This window comes from Schistocerca gregaria, chromosome 7 (genome assembly GCF_023897955.1).
Source record: "Schistocerca gregaria isolate iqSchGreg1 chromosome 7, iqSchGreg1.2, whole genome shotgun sequence".
Lineage (NCBI taxonomy): Eukaryota > Metazoa > Arthropoda > Insecta > Orthoptera > Acrididae > Schistocerca > Schistocerca gregaria.
In genome coordinates this window covers 536,557,326-536,580,682 of record NC_064926.1, presented here as the reverse complement: position 1 = coordinate 536,580,682, position 23,357 = coordinate 536,557,326, and the positions used below count along the sequence as shown (strand labels likewise).

Sequence of the window (23,357 nt, the reverse complement as noted above, 5' to 3'; positions counted from 1 at the left end):
ATCTACCTCTATTTTCGCTCAATAATGTAAGTATTTATGGAGATTAAACCGTTCGTCCACTATTTTCACTGTATCTTCTTCTGATTTGTTGATATGCCTGAAGACTTTTAAATGGTCATGATAAGTATGAACGTCATTTCTCTATAGATATTTAATAGATGACCATGTAAATTATGTTACCATGTTCTATATTGTGTTTAGCGCTTTAAAAGTTTACAAGTTGTAGAATACATATTAGTAAACTTAAAAGATGAACAGATGTATACGGAGAACATTGTGAGCGTACAAGCTGTGGAGGGGGCAGGGGTAGATTACAGCGGCAGTTTTCAGCCGCAGAGCACGTGGCTGGCGGTTGCTATGGGGTCGTGGCGAGCGGCTGGCTGGCGATTGTGAGGAAGCTTGGAAGGGGAGCGTATGGCCGTGTTTTCGCGCTTGGAGGAATTTATATGCCAGAGAAAAATTGATAAAAACAGAACTAAGAGTGACACGAAGGTGCGAGATGGCACTCGTGGACAGAAAAATGTGTAGAGCTAAATTATCTCGACGCGCCACAAAAATCTATAATAGTTTAAAAGTTATTGTTGTCTTAAAAATTGTAAATTTGTGAAAGTTCAAAAGCTAATATTTCGGCAATGCTTTGGCCGATTAATATGAACAAAGTGTTTCCGGATGCGGCTGGTAGAGCTGCATCGAGGACTCATAGCCGATTTAGCAGAACATGTACCATTTTTGAATGAGAGGTCGAAATATGGGATTCGGCTGAGAGAAATTGTGTTTTTGGTAATAAATAAATCTACACAGACGAAACTCTCCGGCAGCATTCTAAACTTTAAAGAGGTAGGTGAGTAATTAAGTTTGTATTTTTATTTGTTTATTTATGTTTGATACAAAAAATCCGGTAAAGGCAAAATCACGCTACAAGAACATTATTTGTGAAAAAACGGTGGCAGGTACAAAAAAATTAGACTTTAAATTGTTATTGCCCGGAAAATTTCCATATTTTTCAATGTATCATATGGGATTTTGTGTTTGGTTTCAGAATATTCGTAATCTTTTGTCAAACGTTGTTTTGAGTTACGCAGTCGTTTTGAGGGTGTGTAGGGCGGCCATTTTTGGGGAGTTGAGTTTGAGCAACACTAAGAGCCGCATGTGCCGTCCATCTGGAGGTAGTATTGGGTTGGTTGCCACGATCAGAGACAAAACACATATCCGAAAACGATCAAGTTCAGCACAATATAGTGGTTTGGGACAGCAGACAACAGAGTATTATTGTGAACTGTGCATAGACTGTCGAGTGCCGTGATCGAGAAATATGAATTTCGTAGTGAAGTGTTGTAGCATCAGTTATTAACGGCCTCGCTTTTGTAAAAGCCCCTCAGATTACATTTTAAGTGTTTAGTCAATATACTAAAGACTATTTGTGGGAAAATAGAAATAAACTACTTGTTCAAATCATAAGTCAACATGAGTGACTCAATATTTTAAATTTCACCGCCATACCTGCCTGCATTGTTATTTTTTGTTTTATTTTTTATATTTTATTTCAGCTTGAAAACTGAGTTTACGACAGGTGTGTGCTGGCTTCCTATGACGAAAAACGTAGCCAAACATTAAGACCAGCCACGTCTCTGGGGCCGCTAAATTAAGCTGAGTCTAATATATATATACGATCGTATTTTCGTGCCATAGCACGTGGGGCTCGAGCTAACTATTCAGTCTAAACTAACTTTTTTTTTATCAAAAATCGGCGAACAGCACCAACACCAACTATATAAATATTTTCCTCATTTTCAGCGAATTTCTACAGTGCGTAGTGCTCAGTGCCGTCGTAACATGTGTGTGTGAAAATAGGTGTAAATAATGAACGTGTGTATCTGAAGATGACTCTGTAGTTCCCAGACTGAAGGGAAAAACAAGCCGTGCAGAAGCTAACACGCAAGTGCCAAAAATGGCTCCATACGTGGGTTTCCGTTTTATCAATTTGACACAGTTCCCAGCTATATTCTTTTGGCTGTGGCTTGAGACAAACCGTCTTTTGATCTTATGTGTGAAAGTGTGGATGTGACAGAGAGAATATAACAGGCTGACTGTGAATTACATTTTTTATTTCACCTTTTGGTGCACACTTTCCATTCGGTTGAGAACGGGTTCTGGCGCCCTGCACCTACCGGCACCACCTCACCTGCTGGTCGGCCCGCGGCTGCGCCTACCTGACGTCATGAGGCATGGGCAGCGTGGCGCCGCGGTCCAGCAGGATCTTGAGGATCTCGTAGTTGTTCATGTGCGCCGCCAGGATGAGCGGCGTGATGTCGGGCGTGAAGGTCGACGAGGAGCGGTCCACTGCTTCCCAGCTCTGCCAACAGTAAGCGCCGTGGTCGCTTTAACGTGGCATTTTACACTCTAGAATAGCAGGTAGTCCACTGCTTTCCAGCTCTATGCACATCAAGCTGCTGCGGTGCAGAGTACTCTAACATGGCCTACTTCATTCTACAGCAGTAGTTTTCAACATGGGAGCATTTGCACCGTTTGGGGAAAGAGGACTGTGAAATTTTCTGTGCGGTACAAACTAAAAGGGTGCGGTTGTGATGTTGGCGCAGTGTCGTTAGACCTTTATGCTTATTAGATCGTTATCATCAGTCATGTGGCAGCCACTTTTGAACAATGGAATTCTCCGGACTTTTCCATTCACTATGGGCTTTAGCTGTACGCATCCATTCTACTGCATGTGTCCTAATGTGGTACAATCGCTTTCCATTAGACTATTACGTAGATCTTTTTATTAACACATCCAGTTTAGTGGGGAACGCTTCCTGGCCACGGCCGCATCCACCTTCATTTTATTTATGGGTGTTATACAGTAAATAAATAAATGTCGTGTGACAAGGGCCTCCCGTCGGGAAGACCATTCGCCTGGTGCAAGTCTTTCGATTTGACGCCACTTCGGCGACTTGCGCGTCGATGGGGATGAAATGATGATGATTAGGACAACACAACACCCAGTCCCTGAGCGGAGGAAATCTCCGACCCAGCCGGGAATCAAACCCGGGCCCTTAGGAATAACTTTCTGTCGCGCTGACCACTTTTTTTGCTCTTTGTTTCAAGCTTTTTTTTATGTAGTGGACCGGTGTGGGCTCGGGCGGCAAAGTGACAGGGGTCGAAACCCGGGGCCTGGCCACAGTGTCCACCTCACCACCACCGAGGCTGTGGTGCTTAGGGAAGTGGGAGACACAGGAATCAACAGTAGTGGAGGGCGTTGTTATTTATTTATTTGCATGTGTTTTTGTAAGATTCACTAATATCATGAAATTATGGGAAAAAATCGGCGAAAGAGAAAAGGAATATAAATTCTGGTTAAAGAAAAAGAAAGGAAAAAGGAAAAGCAGAAAGAAATAAAATCCGCGCAATCTGAGACGCGCTCTCCCATCTGCGGAGGTCAGTAGAATAGATCGTAGGCGGTTGAAACTCAGATACCGCCGAGAGAGGAGGGAAGGGTGCCCTCTGAGCCAGGCACCCCCCAACTCAGTGGAGGTCTAACAATGATCGCTCGAAGATAGTTAGCAAATAATGTTCGGTAACGGGCCGTGTTTTCGAGAGCTGCATGGGCTGTTCGTAAATAGGTCCAGAAGTCGAGGCGGGATTTAGGTACCTCATGAAAGAGATAAGCGACCGCCCACCCTTTGACCCACGTAATAGCATGACATTCGGCGGTGGGAAAATGTCGGTAATCCGGATATAGACACATTCAAGGTTCGATTGTGTCTGGTGGCACCCGGAGATAGCAGGAAATGATTTGCTGCACGAAGTGCCATACATCTTGCGATGAGGCGCATGTCAGACGGTGTTAATCAGTCTCCAGTTGCTGGCAAAGGAGACAAAGAGGGGATTCTGACAAGCCAATGTTGTGTAGGCGCTGCTTCGTGGCAAATTTCCTGTTCACTGTGTGATACCACAGTGCCCGGACGTTCGTAGGGAGGAAGGACTGGTGGACGGTAGTCCACACTATGGGCTCTTGGATAGAGGGATGTTTGGTCTCCATCACATTCCGGGGACCACAGCGCAGCATCAGGCTGTAAAAATCCTTAGTCCTACGTGGGCGTGTATCTGGGAGACTGGTATGTATGTAACTGTAGTCGACGAAAAAGGTCGACACATGGGACAAATGAGGCACGATATGGCCGACAGACACCGGTGGTGAGGTGGAAGCGGATAGGAGGACCTCAAGCAAGCTGCGTGTTACAGATGTACCCTGGCCCGTCCACTGTTTTCTCGTGGTACTCATGTACAAGGCTGCAGCTCGCAGACGGACGTTGACGAGCCCGATGCCACCATACCATGAGGGCGGGGTAAGTGTCTCATAACGGACTTTAAACATTGAACCAGCCGTGAGATAATAGCAAAAGCCGCCTGAAGGTTGCGCCCAATTGCAATTGGCAGAGGGAGAACTTGCGCGAAGTGAACCAATTTTGATGCCACATAAAGATTAAGAAACTCAACGCGTTGAATTGTGTCCTGGCGGCGCAAGAGGTTCTGGCGGACGTCGTTGCGGATGACGTGTAACAGGCGACGGTAATTCGTTGCCGCTGTGCGTGTGACCGTGGGGGTAAAGGTAATGCCCAGGTACCGGAAAGTCCGCACAAGCGGCAGGGGTGCCACTTCACCCTCCTGGAGGCCTCGCCCAATGTGCATTGCAGGAGATTTGGTGACATTGATGGCACTGCCAGCGGCAGCCCCATAACGGGTAATCAATTCGAGGTCGTCCCGAATCTCAGAGCCGGAGCGAATGAGGAGGAGGAGGGCATCAGAATATGCCCGACAGCAAAAAGTGTCTTGGCTTAGGGTGAGGCCAGAGAGCTCGGTCGTCAAGCCCCCAATAAGGGGCTCAAGGGCGATGGCATACAGGAGGGTAGAGAGGGGGCACCCCTGCCGCATCGAACGGCAGATAGGTACGGGCCCTGCTAAACGTCCATTGACTTGGACACGTCAACTGGCACTGTCGTAAAGACGCCGGATGACGTCGAGAAACGGAGGGGGGATGCCCATTCGGGTTGCCAAGGGAACAGGAAACGCTGACGCACTTTATCGAAGGCGTTGTCGAAGTCTACAGCGACGACCGCTGCACGGAGTCTGCAGGCCGCCGCTATCGCAATGAAGTCGCGGCATTCCCCTGTGGCAGTCTGTATGTTAACCTGTCCGCCAGGCGTCGTTTGCTCTGGCGAGAGGATATGAGGGAGTGTAGTTCGGAGCCGCATTGCCAGTAAGCGCGCGAAAATCTTGTAATCGGCATTCAGTAGGGTGAGCGGTCTGTAACTCGTGAACATCGAACCACGGGCTGGTTTGTGGACTGGTATAATGATGCCCTCAGCAAAGGCGGGTGGGATTGCTTGGTCAGATGTCATCAGTTCTTGATACATAGTGGTCCACCGTGGTGCCATGGGGTCCCGAAAGGTACGGTAAAACTCAATCGGTAAGCCGTCAATGCCCTGTTGACTGCACTCTTGGCGATTGCGTTGTTGACTTCGTCTAGCGTGACCGCCACTGTCAAAGCATCCGCCTCCGTGTGGGGGAGGGTGCGCGTGACGTAATGCAAAATGGAGTCGTCTGCTGCAGTTTCAGCGTCTTCGTCACTATAAGTAGGACGGTAGTGCTCGACGAATGCGTGGACGATGTCATTCTGATTGGTCACCTGCATTACATGAACCGTGATCAGAGTGCTGATGAACTGCCGACGACGCCTTCGTTTGTCGGAATGCATGGACGGAATTTCTAAATCCGCGTGATCGTGGCGTCGCGTCCGTATCACGACCCCTTGTAGTTTTCGGCGTGCCAGTGTAATTATCTTCGCCTTAGTTCTTTGCCGTTCCAACTGGTTGTCCGGGGTTGGCGGTTGAGCGTCCAGATCTCGGAGAATCGCGTAATAGAAGTCAACAGTGGTGCGATGCCAGTCGGCCACGTCCATCCCGTATCTCATCAGCGTCCTCCGGATCGCCGGCTTGGCGCAGTCCAACCACCATGTCAATGTCGAGTGGTAGCGGGGAAGGTGTCGTTCGCAGGCTGTCCACGTTTCAGTGACTTGTTGGCGACACGCCAGGTCATGCAAGTGTGACGTATTGAGTTTCCATGGCTAACGGCTGCGCCATACTGATTGCGGCGGAAGGAGGACCGTACAGATGTAAGCGCAATGGTCGGAAAAGGCTAGCGGCCAGTGTTCGGCGCCCCGTATCGCAGATCTAAAAGTTTGTGAGACAAATATCCTGTCTAATCGGCTTGCGCAATGACTTTTAAGAAAGGTGTGGCCAGAAAGGTCGCCGTGTTGAACTTCCCAGGTATCATGGAGCAGGAGGTCTTGCAGCACTATACGTAGCTCCTGGCATGTAATCACTCAGCTACCGGTGTCGGACTGTTATACACTGAAGACCCAAAGAAACTGGTATACTTACCTAATGCCGTGTAAGGCTCCCGCAAGCACACAGGAGTGCCGCAACACGACGTGGCATGGACACAACTGATGTCTGTAATAGTGCCGGAGGGAACTGACACCATGAATGCTGCAGGGCTGTCCATAAATTCGTAAGAATACGAGGGGGTCAAGATCTCTTCTGTACAGCACGCAACAAGGAATCCCAGATATTTTAATCATGTTCATATATGGGGAGTCTGGTGGCCATCGGAAGTGTTTGTTCCTGGAGCCACTGTGTAGCAATTCTAGACGTGTGGTGTGTCGCATTGTCCCGCTGGAATTGCCCAAATCTGTCGGCATGCACAGTGGATATGAATGGATGCAGGTGATAAGACAGGAGGCTTACGTACGGCTCACATGTCAGAAACGTATCTACACGTATTAGGGTCCCCATATCACTCAAACTGTACACGCCCCACGCCTTTACAGAGCCTCCACCAGCTTGAACACTCTCCTGCTGACATGCAGCATCGATGGATTCATGATGTTGTCTTCCAACCGGGACATGTCCATCCGCCCAATACAATTTGAAATGAGACTCGTCCGACCAGGCAACATGTTTTCAGTCATAAACAGTCCAATGACGATGTTAGAGGGCCCAGACGAGGCGTAAAGCTCTCTGTCGTGCAGTTATCAAGGGTACATGAGTGGGCCTTCCGCTCCGAAAGCCCACATCGATGATGTGTCGTTAAATGGTTCACACGCTGACACTTATTGATGGCGCAGCATTGAAATCTGCAGAAATTTGCGTAAGGGATTCCCTTCTGTGACGTTGAACGATTGTCTTCAGGCGTCATTGGTCCTGTTCTTGGAGGACCTTTTTCCGGCCGCAGCGATGTCGGAAATTTGATGTTTTAGCGGATTCCTGATATTCACGGTACATTCGTGAAATGTTCGTACAGGAAAATCCCCTCTTTATCGCTATCTCGGAGATGCTGTGTCACCTCTCTCGAGCGCCCACTATAACACCACGTTGAAACTCACTTAAATCTTGATAATCTGTCTTTGTAGCTGCGCCAGACACTTGTCTTACATAGGCGTTGCCGAATGCAACGCCGTATTCTGCCTGTTTGCTTATCTCTGTACTTGAATACTCATGCCTATACCAGTTTCTTTGGCGTTTCAGTGTATTTATTTCTTCCACACCAGTGTGTTCATGAACTATGTCTTTTTCATTGGTGTCTCTCACAGCAATTCGCATGATGTACCAATCCTTTTATTTCTACTAACATTCAATTTTTAGTGGTTTTCGCATTAAAAGTGTATGTCTCGTAAATGGAAACTTCTGATACACACTGGCTGTAAACTTGCCTTTTAAGAACATTTTTAGCTTTGTTTCAAAATGCCTATTTTTTTAGCAAAGCCACCTCACTGCAATTTCACTCTTTTGTTTACTTAATTTGCTCTGCATTCACGTGTAGCAGTCTGCATTTGTCGTTAGTAACGAATTACACTACCATCTATTATCCAAACTGGAAAAAGCGTCAAGGAAATTTGTAAGTTTTAACACCATTTCCAATGAATAAATGAATATTTTTTGATAGTGAAATTCGAATCACAGAATAACTTCAGAGACACAAAAAAGAAACCACGCCGGAAAATGTTTTGATAACACAGTAACTGAAATGTTTTGACAAGTGATTGGTGACGATATCTGTGATTATCGGAATAAGCCTGAGCAATACTGATTCAATTGGCTAAAGCAAATAGATGTGAAAATGTGCTGTCGGCTGTGGCATTAGTGGCAACAAAAGCGAGGAACTTAATGATTCTACAGCTTGACTTTAAGATCTACATTAATTTTTGTCAAATCGAATACAGAAAAGTGTGTTAGAAATCAAGAATATCGACTATCATGTTGGTTTATTTCTGGTTTCATAAAAAAAAACTTGCAAAAGACGCGAGTTTTATTTGCTCGAAAATTAACTAAATACTATTTACATTTTACCATTTAAAGTGGAGAATGCTATTTTTTTAAAAAAAGACTTGTTATGTGTTAAAGTACGTTGGAGTTATTGGCTGGTGTTTGATCTCGTGCAGCGCTAATTATTTCACTAATGTTAGCAATCTGCTCTAGAAATTCCCCTCACAAGAAGGGGGGCCGTACGAATCAGCGTCTGTAACAATCAGGACTGTTAGTTTCCGACGGGATGTACGACAGACCACAACAGCCTGCCTGACTAGACCAAGAGAACTATGCTCCTGATGACAAACCTGTTGCTCATTTCTCTTCACTCTTTGGGAGGCATAGCCAAAAACTGAACTCATGGATGCCCCTTGCAAGTTGCATCTCAAATAGCTCCTGTTAACCATGTAAGTATGCTCTTTTTTGTCCGCATTTTATATTAGTTTACAAACATAAACTATAGAAAGGTAGACTAAACGGTTCCTACAGTCGTCTACTTGCTTGTTGTGTGAAAAGCTCACAGAAAGTTCCGATACAGCAATGAAAGCCTGAAAGAAAGTCGTGATGCTGAACTGATAGCTGTACTGTCACAAGACAGAGCCCGTGTTGCAATTCGAGCAAAATATCATACTGCTTTCTCCACTTTACTGTTACGATGAGACATTGTAAGTGATTCTCTCAGGTACAAATAAAATTTCTTCCTACATGCCACGTGCGAATGAAATATAAGTGAGGGGAAATTAATTCTCATATGCTGTAATAAGCTCGCTAACCAGGAAATTAGTCATCCATAGAGAAATCATTACAAGCATCATTTAATGCACTGTAATTCTGCCCCTGGACATGATAAGCACCTGATTTCGGTTAGTAAGTCTATCCACAAGGTTGCGCAGGTACGTCACATCCAAGTTAAGCCACCAAATCAAGCCATCAAATTGCGGGGACACCAATGTCGGCGCTTCACCCGCTGTCCAAACATGACCTACAGATTTTCTGTGGGGGTTCAAATCAGGTAATTTTCCAGGGCAGTCGAGATGTAATAGGGTGGGGCAGTTTTCAGCAAACCAGTCACATATTCTTCTAGCCCGATGAGCTTCATTGGACGCAGTTCTCGTAACAATTTTCCCTCGCTAATATGTTGGGATGGACGTTCTATCGCTGTCTGCGGCAATTCCTAAAGGGCTTTGAAGAGATTTTGAGTCACAAGCCGTGAAACGCGTCTCTGGTACCTCTCAGTCAGGAACTTTTTCGACCACAATTCTCTCGTCATGTTTCGTGACCACTTGTTTTACACCACTGCCTGTTGACACGTTGAACAGTGCGCCGCGAAACACCAACAAAGCCAGCAACCTCACACACCGTGTGACCCATTTCGCCACCCTGTCACGTCTTTACACTTGCCTATGTTTATAGCAGTATCTCCTTGAAACGCAAATGTCTCACTGATTGCTATGCTCATGTAAAGCCAGTGCGTGCACGGTTGAGTACGTAAATCGATCGCTGCACCACCTGTAAAGGCTTAACGATTCATCTGTGCATGCTAACTGGGGTAACTAATTGTTTATCCGGTGATCTTATATTCCATCACATGCCCTATGATGACATGTAACGGTAGGCGTGTAAAACCTCCTGAAAGTGTCCACTAAAAATACACACACAGTATGGTGTGCTGTTCAGTTCTTTGCCTGTGGATATGGCTAATGTGTCTTGTCAGTTGAGACATGCTTACAACGAAATACTTATGGCTTCCCCGAAAAATTCTTAAATTACCGTTTATACCATGTGTGCAGACTTTCTAAAACAGCGTGCTGCCTTATCGTCGGAGAGCAAAATGTTTCTAATGTTTATACATTTTTAAAGAAAAGAGTAAAAATCATAGCAAAACTAAACCAACTCTAGAAAACTTTGGTTATTTTTCAGTAATAATGCACGAGGTTGACCACCGTTTGTGCGTCAGACAGCACAGAAAGAGAGAGAGAGAGAGACAGGGGGGGGGGGGGGTGAGAGAGACAGATAGACAGAGGTGGAGAGGGAGAGAGAGAGAGAGAGAGAGAAAGAGAGAAAGAGATAGTGAAAGCTCTCATTTATGCCGATAAAAGTGAACAGGTTGAGCGATGTGTAGAATGAGGGAACGCAGAGGGGACGGATAATTATAAATGATGATGGAGAGACGTACAAACTAAAGCCCTGTAGACAGTGATGACTAAGGATAAGAACTGCACTTTTAGATAGTCAGTGCGAATTACACCGAGCATCAATAACCATGGTTGCATACTGATAGATGTTTTTATACCATAATATACCAATTAAAAAGTCCTAAGGTTATGAGATAATGGTGAATAGTCGTATACTACCACCAATAATGCAGTGAGGATCTTTAATTCATGAGAACGAAAATTATACGTTAGACCACAACTTTGGAAACAACTAAAAGTAACTAATTAAAAATATATTTATAGTCAAGCTAACATTTAATTTAAATACCTTATCATGATCACTGTGCTACAGAATCTGGTAAACCATGTGAAACTGCTACTTTGAAGTATCATTTATTATTATGTATCAAATGTTTTTCTAATGCATAAGATACTCGTACAACAGTAACAATATTTGTTTCGAAATAACCGTCGTCTGTACCGTATTTAAACGAATTAATTGTAATTACCATATCGTTATTTCTTGTCAAGGATATGTTACTTAAACCGGTCAGATATTATCTTTGAGTAAATACACTACAGGTGTAATGCACGAATCATTACACTGGAATGTTTACAGTTACTTAGACCACTTGAACATTAAATGAAAAAGAAAAATATGTTGTTAACTGGGTAAGCAAAGGCATCGATATGTGACATATAGCAAATATAACTGTAAACTTGCAAAAAATGAAGCAGTCATGTAGTGACAACTCATAAACGGAGAGATGTCTGAGTATTTGCAAATGCTAGAGAGTGCTTCGCATTAATATACAGCTACTTGAAATTTGTTATGAACTGTTCATCACATACGGCAGTCAAAGTACCGTTTGCAAGCACAGCGGAACTGTTAGAAATAATAGAGGACTGAAATTTCATAGTAAACTGAACTTCTATTTGAAATGTCGGGCCAAGTGGCACGAGGTAGCTGACATAAAGATGTAAGAGCCTACGTGTACTCACATAGGGTTCTCCGGGTTTATGGATCATCTCCTCCCACTCCAGCAACATCTCCACGGCCTCCACGTACTCTTCCTTAATGGCGTGCAGCAGCGCATCCTGCAAATGATAAACAGGTAAGTGGAACAGTTACTATGGGAGTTAGAATAAGGCTTACTAGATTAGAGTGCAAGTGACCACATTCTTGTACTCTGATCAGACGTTCGCAATACAACACAGGCGAATGACAATTAAACTTCATAAGCAAAGTGGTCTCTTATCAGTACAATGTACAACAAAAATTCCATATCAGTTTGTTCCACTGTAAACTAATTTCAAATCACTTGCTACTTATTGTGTTTTTAATAGACTTTGCGAACTGCAGCTGTTAAGCACATGCTTTATTGCACATCAAAATCAAATATTTCGACATTCATTATTTATACTTATAGGAAAACTGCAATTAATTATTCTACTTTTCTGTTAACGTTTGCTTTCCTAGGACCTTTCCTTATAGATACATAACATGTTCCTTATTACAGAACACACAAATTAGTTAGATAACTACTTGTTATATACATTATTTGAACCATTCTTGTATCGAAATGGGACTAGTCAGTTTAAAGGATATGTGTGCATGTTTAGTGTTAATATTACTGAACACACCAGTTTTTAGTTCTACTCATGAAACAAGTCTTAAAAACTAGATCTTCTGCTTTTTTCTCCATAGGCTACAAGTTTTTAAACAGAAATTTGTCCATGAAATAGGAGTTATCCAGGAGAAATGATTTTAGGTTACATTTAAAACATGATTTGCCACCTGTCAAATATTTTACGAGCTTGGGCAAATGGTTAAACATTTTAGTTGCTGCAAATTAAACTCGTTGCTGGACCACTGACAACATTAATGGTGGGTAATGGATGCCATTTTTCCTCTAATGTTGTAGAGTGCTCATCACTATTCCTCTCAAATTGTGATGCATTATTTCTGATGAATTTCATCAGTGAATGTATCTATTATGATTATGCAGTTAAAATGCCTAGCTTATTGAAGAGGTACCTGCATGAAGACGGCGGCTGAACACCAGGTATTATTCCTACTGCTTTCTTTAGTGCAATCAGTATTTTCTTTCTAAGTGATGAGTCATCCCAGAAAATTATTCCGTAAGACATTATTGAGTGGAAGTGAGTAAAAAATTTGAGAAGGTTGATTCGTTTGATTCAAAGACTAGGAATTATACCACGAGCAAAAGTAGCTGAACTTATTTGTTTGCCAAGTCAGTAATATACTTCTGTCAGTTCAGGATTTCATCAACGTGTAAGGCCAAAAATTTGAAGCGTTGTACCCTATTTACTGACTCTTGTTCATGTGCGACACAAATGTTGGCATGACTATTTGTTGTATAGAACTGGAATATGTTGCTCATAAGCTGTAATATTTAAATTTTCGCCATGTACCATAGGATAGGTATACAAATGGTCGCTACCCCAAGGTCTATCAACAAAAAAAAAAAAATGATTCCTTGTCTCTGTGATCAATAGACCCAGAGATATGACCACCTGAAAAATCACATTTTCGCGTATGGCTTTTTGGAACGTATTGTTACCGTGCATTGTCGCCCATGGACCACCTACAACGGACTGTGCCTCTGGTTGGCGGTATAGTAAATATAGACATTGAAACTCATACAATGTGGATGGAGTAATATCTTATATATGTGATCATTGTTTCATACTGCAAACCAAGATCGTCCGAGGACTTACAGTGCATGTCTCACAGAGATGTGCACCGACCCAATTGTAGAATCAATATTGAATGATCAGTTATCTCCTAAAGTAATAAGATGGGTCTTCTCTTGAGCAGCAATGTGAAATCCAAAAGTCTACAGTGTGTCTTAGTCGACCTACCTTGACTTTGATATTTCGATCCAAAAGTATGCGGATAAGTTCGATGTTCTCATTCTCGATAGCTGCGATGAGCGCCGACCGGTTGAGAGGATCGACACAGTTGATGTTGAGGATCTCTGGCTGTTCCTTGTATTCATCCAGCAGTCTGATGGACAAACAGAACTTTTATTAGATGGAGCATCAAGTAGCAGACAGCGTATGGCGCAGGAAGTGCGACACTTAAGGAAATTTGAAGATGGTAACAGTAGAAAGTTACACAAAATATACAATATTTACGCTATGTGAAAACAAGTTTAACATTCGAAAGGCTGTTCTATGTGGAGTGAAGTTCGGAGCGCGGAAAGATGGTTATAGTTACATGAAAATGCTTTATTTCAGCGATTTCATAGCGTCTTCGATTTCAATCTTACCAATCGAATCTGACAGAGACCTGTCAATAATTTCAGCTTACGGCTAATTTTATATTTAACAAGATATATAGCTACATAATCTGGAAAGGTTGAATTAATGAAAAGATGAAACTAAATATGTTCACAACAGGCATGTAAGGAGGTGACATGTTAAGAAGCGAGTTTTGTAGTTTCAAGAGTGCTTCCCGTTCGCACCATTTATATGGAATTTCTGGGATAAATATTCATAAACGGCTTCTGTGGTGTCTATCTTACGCTGCCTTTAACCGTGAAGGTCTCCATTCACTATCAACTCACCTCAATATTTTCTTCTTTTCCTTTCCAGGGTGATTTATTTTGAAGTTAGCCTCTTCTGTGCGTTCTCAGATCCTCCAGCGACATATTCTGCTTTTGCACTGCTTGAGTTTGGGTCAACGCTCCCAAATAAAAATGAAACGGACACGTCAAGTACTAAAGAAAGAAAACTAGACTGGATTGCGGACAAAGAAGCTATCGGAGAACCGCTGCCGGAAAACGGTATGTGTCGGCATGACAAGGGCCGTCTGTGCTGGACGAGGGGGCAGCGGTGGAGTGGAAGCAATGCAAGGGCGGCGGTGCCTGTAGGGAGTGTGACAGATCAACGGGAACGGCCATTTTGGTACTTCTAAGGAAAGAACTAGTTGGTAAAGTAGAAAGAGGCAATAAAGGAAGTTGAAATGTGGTCACAGTTCAACGAAAAGGCTATTTTGCTTTTTTGAAGCTGAGTTTCCAAAAATACAGAAAACCATGGGAGCCAGATCTGTATTTCATGTGTTGGGTCTGACACTGACATAGATTGCTCTTGGTATGCTTATGAATTACAGCCAACTAGGGAAGGTAATTGGAACACCCAACACCTGGGTTTCGTCGTATCGAGACAGGAAGAACATCACAAAATGGGACGCTGTAGGGCGATTGTGGTGGATGGCGGTTGGGTCACGACCGCTTGTGTTTACAGGGTGTTTCAAAACTGACCGGTATATTTGAAACGGCAATACAAACTAAACGAGCAGCGATAGAAATACACCGCTTGTTGCAATATGCTTGGGACAACAGTACATTTTCAGGCAGACAAACTTTCGAAATTACAGTAGTTACAATTGTCAACAACAGATGGCGCTGCGGTCTGGGAAACTCCATAGTACGATATTTTCCACATATCCACCATGCGTAGCAATAATATGGCGTAGTCTCTGAATGAAATTACCCGAAACCTTTGACAACGTGTCTGGCGGAATGGCTTCACATGCAGATGACATGTACTGCTTCAGCTGTTCAATTGTTTCTGGATTCTGGCGGTACACCTGGTCTTTCAAGTGACCCCACAGAAAGAAGCCACAGGGGATCATGTCTGGCGAATAGGAAGGCCAATTCACGCCGCCTCCTGTATGTTTCGGATAGCCCAAAGCAATCACACGATCATCGAAATATTCATTCAGGAAATTAAAGACGTCGGCCGTGCGATGTGGCCGGGCACCATCTTGCATAAACCACGAGGTGTTCGCAGTGTCGTGTAAGGCAGTTTGTACCGCCACAAATTCACGAAGAATGTCCAGATGGCGTGATGCAGTAATCGTTACGGATCTGAAAAATGGGACAATGATTCCTTTGGAAGAAATGGCGACCCAGACCAGTACTTTTTGAGGATGCAGGGACGATGGGACTGCAACATGGGGCTTTTCGGTTCCCCATATGCGCCAGTTCTATTTATTGACGAAGCTGTCCAGGTAAAAATAAGCTTCGTCAGTAAACCAAATGCTGCCCACATGCATATCGCCGTCATCATCCTGTGCACTATATCGTTAGCGAATGTCTCTCATGCATCAATGGTAGCGGCGCTGAGGGGTTGCCGCGTTTGAATTTTGTATGGATAGAGGTGTAAACTCTGGCGCATGAGACGATACGTGGACGTTGGCGTCATTTGGACCGCAGCTGCAACACGGCGAACGGAAACCCGAGGCCGCTGTTGGATCACCTGCTGCACTAGCTGTGCGTTGCCCTCTGTGGTTGCCATACGCGGTCGCCCTACCTTTCCAGCACATTATCCGTCACGTTCCCAGTCCATTAAATTTTTCAAACAGATCCTTTATTGTACCGCTTTTCGGTCCTTTGGTTACATTAAACCTCCGTTGAAAACTTCGTCTCGTTGCAACAACACTGTGTTCTAGGCGGTGGAATTCCAACACCAGAAAAATCCTCTGTTCTAAGGAATAAACCATGTTGTCCACAGCACACTTGCACGTTGTGAACAGCACACGCTTACAGCAGAAAGACGACGTACATAATGGCGCACCCACGGACTGCGTTGTCTTCTATATCTTTCACATCACTTGCAACGCCATCTGTTGTTGAAAATTGTAACTACTGTAATTTCGAAAGTTTGTCCGCCTGAAAATGTACTGTTGTCCCAAGCATATTGCAACAAACGGTGTATTTCTATCGCTGCTCGTTTAGTTTGTATTGCCGTTTCAAATATACCGGTCATTTCTGAAACACCCTGTAGGTCCTCCCTAATGCGAGTCCAGTGTGCTAACCACTGCGCCATCTCGTTCGGTGCTTCTCTATGGCCGTAGTTATCATTAACAGTTTATAAATTATTGCAATTAATGAATAACATAAAAACTCCATTAAAGAAAAAACAGAAAGACCTGTGCAGGCCACATAGTTTAAGCGAGTAAAGCAGCGCGCCACAGTCTGGCTGGATTCCAAGCACTGAGCACACATTACAGCAGAGCTCGCAGCACCTCCAGAAGATGTCTGCTACGGTCATCGAAATATTGCGCAAAAAATGCAAATAATGACTCTGCTGGTCACCTAGAAATACACTGACAATCAGTCACGACGAGAAAACATGATAGATCACATCTCTCCCATGCTCTTTCACGTTTGAAAGTACATAAACTTCATGCATCTGTCCACCACTTCCAAGCCCATATTTTGGTAGATACTTCCAACACTTTTGAAATTCCTAGAACAGCTTTAGAAATGCTATACATCCCAAAATCTGGATAAAAAACGTAGCATTGCCTCTTCATTCCTTAATAAATCTCGGCTGCTGAAACTCCTCTACTCCCATATACTCGTATCTCCTTGTCTTCATCCCAATACACTCCACGTGTTATCTTATGGTAATAGATAATTGGATTCCCACTTCTTACCATGACATTTGCCAGATACTCTTCCTTTCTCCCCTCTAGCTTCGAAAATCAAGCCTCTCCCTCCCGACCCCCCCCCTCCCTCCCTTATTCCCCTCCCCCCCCCCCCCCCCCCCCCGTCTTTCCCTTCGCATTATACAAAATTCTGCCGTCGTAACACACCACCATTCTCTAATGAGGACAGTGCCAACACGGCAGCTGTGTCTGAAGCAATTGCTGACGAGTGTGTCGGAAAGTGGTCACCGATACTGTTGTAGGCGACGATGTTTCCTAAACGAAAGACGAAGACTTGTGTTCCGAAGTGCAGCAGCCTCGTTGGCGCTGACGCTGGAATGAATTAAACATTTAATTTCAGCTTCCTGAAAGGCTTATAAAAAGATGTCCACATTTCTTTTTCAGTGTGTTATGTGGAGAAGAATAGAAGTTAACGTGCTTCTTACTTTCTTATGAGAAGAGACACGTGTTGAATGTGAAATGTATTCCACAGCAAATGAAGAGAATCCCTGTCATGATATACCACACAAAGCTACTTTTTCAATTACTATTTTTATAGTAACTTGTATATTACCTTACATGCAAAAGACTTACATATCTTCACTTTATGTGTGTAAGTTAGCATTTACTTTCTATATTCTGTTCTATTTTAATATCGAAGACAGTTTAGTTTCAATCAGCTACCTCGGGTCTCCGCCAGTCAACATCGTCCCAGAAACATTTCCTTATTTACCCCCCTTAAGCCGTCGACACACGGACCGTGTTGTTGAGCGTTAACGTTGAGCGTGCCAAGTTCAGCGTGCTGCTGAACGCTCAGGAACGATGCGACTCGTGCACACGGTACGTGGGCCCCAACGTGGTATACGCGATCGCAACGCACTCTAGCGACAGTTGAGGGATGTTTCTAGTTCGTAAATCACACTGTTTACTCAACGGGCGCGCATAAAACTCCCACGTTAGCTCTATTAAAACGCACATTTCCTCCATCGTCCACGGAAAGGAAAGTACCATGTCCAATCAATAAGGACACACGTTTATAAATGTTCTATTACAAACAGTGGATTACAAATTTGGAATACTACTGCGCATAAGATAAACATTCCCACATTTTAGTAAAGCCCCAAGGTCAGTCTTACTTGATCACCATTCCTACACAGTAGCAGAATCCTTGCAACATGTGAATTGCGAAGCGTAAAAGAAGAAGGAGCAAAATATCTTTATACAAGTAGCGCAAACTGTCCTGTAGATTAAGCCAATCGAACAAAGTCACCCCTCAAAAAAGGTGAACTTATATTTACATAATACCAAATATTATAGTATACACTTACATTGAACTAATAATAAAGTATCATCATAACCTAATTAAAACGTGAATGTTAGGGAAAAAAAACTGGGAGCGTCAAGTTGCGAACGACGCCCCCCCCCCCCCAAAGCAACCCTAATAAGGACAATGACGCTAATCATTAGGCTAAACCAATATCACACCTTGTGCAACTAATCATTTATATTACCCGTTGCTGAAAACCTTACTCGTAGATACGTTACTAATTGAAATTTAATTATAACAAATTGTACCAAGAACAATGCGTTTTGGGTGGATCTTCAGTGTGTCGCTGCCTTCAAATAGCTACTCTCATAATACTGAAGTTAGAATAATTCTTTTGCCACGAATATGATGTTTCTCATTATTTTATTGGAACGAATCACACAGTTAACAAAGGGTTTTGCAGTGATTCTCAATTTGCTGATGCTCAGAAGCGCCATATATACATATAAGCTTGAAATGAATGCCAATACGGCGCCTCACAACTCTGTACTGAAGGGAGACGGCGTGCGTGTGACGTAGGTGGCGTTGTGCCATCTCATTGGTCAACGCTCAGACGCACGCTCAGAATATCTGACATGTCAGATATTGCTCTGCACGTTCGGAAAGACTCCCGAACGTGCTTTTCCACGCTCTGACGTCAGAAACTCGGCACGCTCAACGCTCAACGTTCGGATGCACGGTCCGTGTGCCGACGGCTTTAGAGACAGCTTCGCTTACGCGCCACAACAATGTGCAACTCTTGCTTTTTCTGAACTCACGCATAATCGTTAGAACACGAGGAAGTGTCTCCCGCAGAGAGAGAGAGAGAGAGAGAGAGAGAGAGAGAGAGAGAGAGAGAGTACCGACCTCCTGACGGTGGCACAGTCTCCGCGCTCGGCGAACAGCAGGAACTTCTTCTCGACGGAGGTGAGCGCGGCCTCCGGCGGCGGCTGCAGCGCCACCGACTCCCTGCCCAGGGAGCTGCTGCTGCCCAGCAGCTGCTCCTGAGACTCGGAGGGCCCCATCCTGCCGACCTGCTCCCCGCTGCTCCTGCGACACACAACACACCGGACTGCTTTCTGAACCTGTATGGCAGATGGAATTGGAAGAATGAGCCTTGTATAGCTAAGAAAAGTCTCTACAAGACTAAACAGTAACCAGAATAAAGACAGTCTCTGTGAACGTGCACATCATTGGGATCAAAATGTGCTGGTTCTACAACGATTCGTGTGCCTAGAAAGGCTGATTTTTCAGTACATTACCTGAAAGTTGCCTGAGAGTGGTACAAATAATGGCGGGCAAAGATTCCTCTTCCATTTGTTTGTTTGACCAGCGGTTCAGTCAACAATTAACGATTTTTATGTATATGACATTGAATCACAAAAACTGCCTGCACAGGTGTAGTAATATATATAGTCCGTAGGAAATCTGATAGGGGCTTCCTTTTGCAGTAAGATAAACATAGCAGCTAAACTTTTATTACACTACTAGCAATTAAAATTGCTACACTCAGATGAAATGCAGATGATAGGTATTCATTGGACAAATATATTACACTAGAACAGACATGTGATTACATTTTCACGCAATTTGGGTGCATAGATCCTGAGAATTCAGTACCCAGAACAACCACCCGTGGCCATAATAACAGTCTTGATACGCATGGGCATATAGTCGAGCAGAGCTGGGATGGCGTGTAAAGATACAGCAGGACGTCCAGCTTCAACGCGATACCACAGTTCATCGAGTGTAGTGACTGCCGTATTGTGACGAGCCAGTTGCTTGGCCACCATTGATCAGACTTTTTCAATTGGCGAGAGATCTGGAATATGTGCTGCCCAGGGCAGCATTCGAACATTTTCTGTATCCAGAAAGACCCGTACACGACCTGCAACATGCCGTCGGAGCATTATCCTACTGGAATTTTGGGTTTCACAGGGATCCAATGAAGGGTAGAGCCACAGGTCGTAACACATCTGAAATGTAACGTCCACTGTTCAGAGTGCCGTCAGTGCGAACACGACGTGACCGAGACGTGTAACCAGTGGCACCCCATACCATCACGCCGGGTGATACGCCAGTATGGAGATGACGAACACACGCTCCCAGTGTGCGTTCACCGCGATGTCGCCAAACACGGATGCGACCATCATGATGCTGCAAACAGAACCTGGATTCATCCGAAAAAATGACGTTTTGCCATTCGTGAACCCAGCTTCGTAGTTGAGTACACCATCGCAGGCGCTCCTGTCTGTGATACAGCGTCAAGGGTAACCGCAGCTATGATCTCCGAGCTGATAATCCATGCTGCTGCAAACGTCGTCGAACTGTTCGTGCAGATGGTTGTTGTCTTGCAAACGTCCCTGCCTGTTAACTCAGGGATCGACTGTCATCTCGACTGCTAGTGATACGAGGCCATTGGGATCGAGCACGGCGTTCCGTATTACCCTGCTGAACCCACCGATTCCATATTCTGCAAACAGTCATTGGATCTCGACCAACACGAGCAGCTATGTCGCGATACGATAAACTGCAATCGCGATAGGCTACAATCCGACCTTTATCAAAGTCGGAAACGTGATGGTACGCATTCCTCCTCCTTACACGAGGCATCACAACAATGTTTCATCAGGCAACGCCGGTCAACTGCTGTTTGTGTATGAGAAATCGGTTGGAAACTTTCCTCGTGTCAGCACGTTGTAGGTGTCGCCACCGGCGCCAGCGTTGTGTGAATGCTCTGAAAAGCTAATCATTTGCATATCACAGCATCTTCTTCCTGTCGGTTAAATTTCGCGTCTGTAGCACGTCAGCTCCGTGGTACAACAATTTTAATGGCCAGTAGTGTACTTTTCTTTTAACTGCCTCTATCGGTTCCGCCCCTGAATGCTGTTATCCAGTGACTATATATCTATAAGCGTTACAGTACACAGACTGACATAGATATGCACATCATTGAGATCTGTGTACTTTCTCGATTATTTAATGTGAAATTTTGTGGTAAGTTTCTATGGGACCAAACTGCCGAAGTCATCGGTTGCTAGGCTTACACACTACTTAATCCAACTTAAAGTAAATTACGCTAAGAACAACACACACACACACACACACACACACACACTCACACACACACACACATGTCCGAGCGAGGACTCAAAACTCCGTCGTGAATAGTGACAAGGTGCCTCAGACCGCACTAGTACACAGCGGGGCAACGACTATGGACATATTGCTACTGAAGAATAGTATTCAGGGAAATCAAAAGAATAACAAACTTGCCCCTGCTACGTTTATCTGATTTTAGGTCAAGAATACAGTTCCGGAACCTGTCCCACAACACTCCACACGAAGGACTAAAGAAGAAGCGTTTTCGCCACATCTCAGAATGAAAGTAGCATGTGTTCACACATGAATCAGTCTGCTCTTTAACCCGCACACAAACAATAAGCAGCTGTTGCATGCTGTATACTTTGATACACTGATCAGCCAAAGAAACCGGTCCACCTGCCTAATATCGTGTAGGTCCTCACGAGCTCGCAGAAGCGCCGCGACACGACGTAACATGGACTCCACTAACGTCTCAAGTTGTACTGGAGGGAAATGACACCAGGGATTCTGCGGGGCTGTCCATAAATCCGTAAGAGTACAAGGGGGTGGAGATCTCTTCTGAACAGCACGTTTTCGATGGGAAGTGTTTGATCACCCACAACTGACTACCCCTGAGGTTCATCTCTGCTCAAATGAACCGCTGGCTATGAAGCCAATAATTTCACACACAGACAACGAGCTGCAGTCCAGAGTAGAAAACTGTCGAAAAGCACTGGGGGCTGTTTTCTATAACGAGTGAAATGAAAAATTGGTACAACGCTACGACAGATGTCTAAGTCTGAGCGGTGACTGTGTAGAGAAGTAGCTGGACCTAACTGTTGCAAATTAAACAGTTTTGATTTTCGCTGTGGTTCCCATTTCGCGACCTATAGCTCCCTACTTTCTGAATAGCCCTCACATATCAGATCGACGAAGTGTTTGATACATTTAGGTTTTGCTTTTTTTAAAATTTTGCCTTTGGTTGAGTATATTGCGTTTTCTAGTGTTGTATGTTTGCAGTTTTTATCTATTTTTCTACTACATCCCTCTGCTTCACACTAAAAATCAACGATTTTCGAACAAAACATGAATTGAACAACGTTAATTTCCAGTTTACTATAAATAAAACAGGAGGATGACTATGCAGAACAAAATGTTAGGTAGGTTATGCGGCCCCTTTTGTAGCCACATTGTTTGTAGGTGTTTCAACGATTCTGATTTCTAGGGGAATCTAGTAAGACACTGATCGCATACGCAAACACAGAGATTGTGATAAGGTAACGCCTGATAGGTATGCAACACACCTAACGTACAGGTAAAGCGATTACAATCTTAAATGACCGAAGCTACTAGAAAACTACGGTAGTTTACGCTTAGTTATGATAGTCTACGGTAGCGTACTGTAGTTTTACGACTCAAGTTACTTTAAGTTTGGTTAAGTAGTGCGTAAGCTTGGGGACCTGTGACCTCAGCAGTTTGGTCCCATAAGACCTTACCACAAATTTCCAGTTTCCAAACGCCTGCCTGTTTTGAAGTGGAACTCCAGGCGGCACCACAGAAGCATGCAGCGCTAGCTTGTCCTCGAGACTGACCCGCCTAGAGACCAGTGGCGTGGTCATCCCGGGCCACAAGCACCACTAGAACATTGTCCTTGCAATCATGTGCCTTCCAAGCATCGAGGAGAAGTTAGTTCATCGGGTGTGTATTTAAGAGGTCACTGTCCATTCTATGGCAGTTAAATTCACTGAGCCACTACCAGCAGCTCCGACGCAGCGTAGCCTCCACGATGTACTCCTGGCGGCTCCAGCAGCCGTACAGTCTGGAAGAGACCTCACCGCAGCCATTCCGAGCAGCCGGACGTCGGCCAGGGTACTTCGCCTCCCCCGACTTGCCCTCCGCGGAACCTGCTCTCAGTACTGGTATTCTTGTGTGCAGCGTAGACTGTCAGCTGTGCTCAGTAGCTGCCGTCACTCAGCGAGTGAAAT

General features: G+C 44.4%; 1 protein-coding gene across 3 annotated transcripts in view; it reads right to left on the bottom strand.

The window, feature by feature from the left end:
• The window catches only part of LOC126282063 (transient receptor potential protein), a 413,093-nt gene that overhangs the window by 192,622 nt on the left and 197,114 nt on the right, over positions 1-23,357 (bottom strand). For all 3 annotated transcript variants that reach the window (XM_049981506.1, XM_049981508.1, XM_049981507.1), the window contains exons 3-6: positions 19,156-19,338; positions 13,406-13,550; positions 11,522-11,617; positions 2,211-2,353 (exon numbers count right to left, since the gene is read on the bottom strand). In XM_049981506.1, coding sequence (XP_049837463.1) covers positions 2,211-2,353; positions 11,522-11,617; positions 13,406-13,550; positions 19,156-19,313 — 542 coding nt within the window. In that variant the 5' untranslated portion in view covers positions 19,314-19,338. The remainder of the gene's footprint in view (positions 1-2,210; positions 2,354-11,521; positions 11,618-13,405; positions 13,551-19,155; positions 19,339-23,357) is intronic.